The sequence below is a fragment of the Rhinopithecus bieti genome, unplaced genomic scaffold (genome assembly GCF_001698545.2).
Source record: "Rhinopithecus bieti isolate Rb0 unplaced genomic scaffold, ASM169854v2 scaffold_46235, whole genome shotgun sequence".
Taxonomy (NCBI): domain Eukaryota; kingdom Metazoa; phylum Chordata; class Mammalia; order Primates; family Cercopithecidae; genus Rhinopithecus; species Rhinopithecus bieti.
In genome coordinates this window covers 2,179,672-2,180,503 of record NW_016819762.1, presented here as the reverse complement: position 1 = coordinate 2,180,503, position 832 = coordinate 2,179,672, and the positions used below count along the sequence as shown (strand labels likewise).

At 61.5% G+C, this 832-nt stretch overlaps 1 protein-coding gene across 1 annotated transcript in view; it reads left to right on the top strand.

Moving 5' to 3' along the window:
- The first annotated feature begins 251 nt into the window (after nucleotides 1–251).
- Nucleotides 252–832, top strand: part of LOC108519922 (uncharacterized) — a 4,115-nt gene continuing 3,534 nt past the window's right edge. The window contains exon 1 of the mRNA XM_017859209.1: nucleotides 252–405. Within this exon, the coding sequence (XP_017714698.1) occupies nucleotides 252–405 (154 nt within the window). The remainder of the gene's footprint in view (nucleotides 406–832) is intronic.

Below are 832 nucleotides of genomic sequence, written 5' to 3'. Positions count from 1 at the left end.
TGGATCCGGTCTGGGAGTTCTGCTTGAGAGAACAGAGGATCTGCAAAGTTCAAATAGTACAAACAGGGAGGCAAGGCTGCTCAGAGCCATCCCACTCCCAGAAACGAATGACACAAGCAGCTTTTCCCATGTGCCAGCCATTTCAGACCTCACATTTGAACAGAGTGCATGCAACACGGACCGGGAAGGGGTTGGGGGTTGGGGGGCTGAGAGGCGAGGAAGGAGAATGAGAAACAAAAACAAAACCGACCATGAAACTTCCAACAAAACTGGGAAAGGCCAACATGTCTAAAAGTTACTCCCCCACCTCCGTGGGTCAAAACGCAACAGGTTCCGAAGTGCAAAGCAAACACCAACTGCTGCCGGACACAACCGCTCGCTTTCGAGTTGGCTGCCGAAGTGCAGGTCTGAAATGATCCTGCGAATTCACAGGCCCGCTCACCCGCGCCCTCGCGCGCTCGGCCACTCCTGCCCCGCCTGGCCTGTCTGCCTCTGCCTGGCACCTATACATTCTATGTACATACAAACCGGGTCCCCGGTCGCGGGAGGGCGCACGGGGAGGCCGCAGCGCTCGTACCTATACATATGTACATGTGTGCACACCGGTCCTCGCGAGGCGGCCCCGCGGGGTCATAGCGCGGCAGCGTAGGCCGCGGGGTAGGGGTCCAGCTGGGGCTTGCCCATGCCCGGCAGCAGGATGTAGGCGAGCGGCGGTTGCAGCCCGGGGCTGGGCCACGCGCTGCAGTTGCACGGGATCATGTAGCCTGGGTTGCCCGGGCTGGGGTGCGAGTGCGTGTGCCCCCCGGCGGCCGCGGCCGCCGCTGCAGCCGCC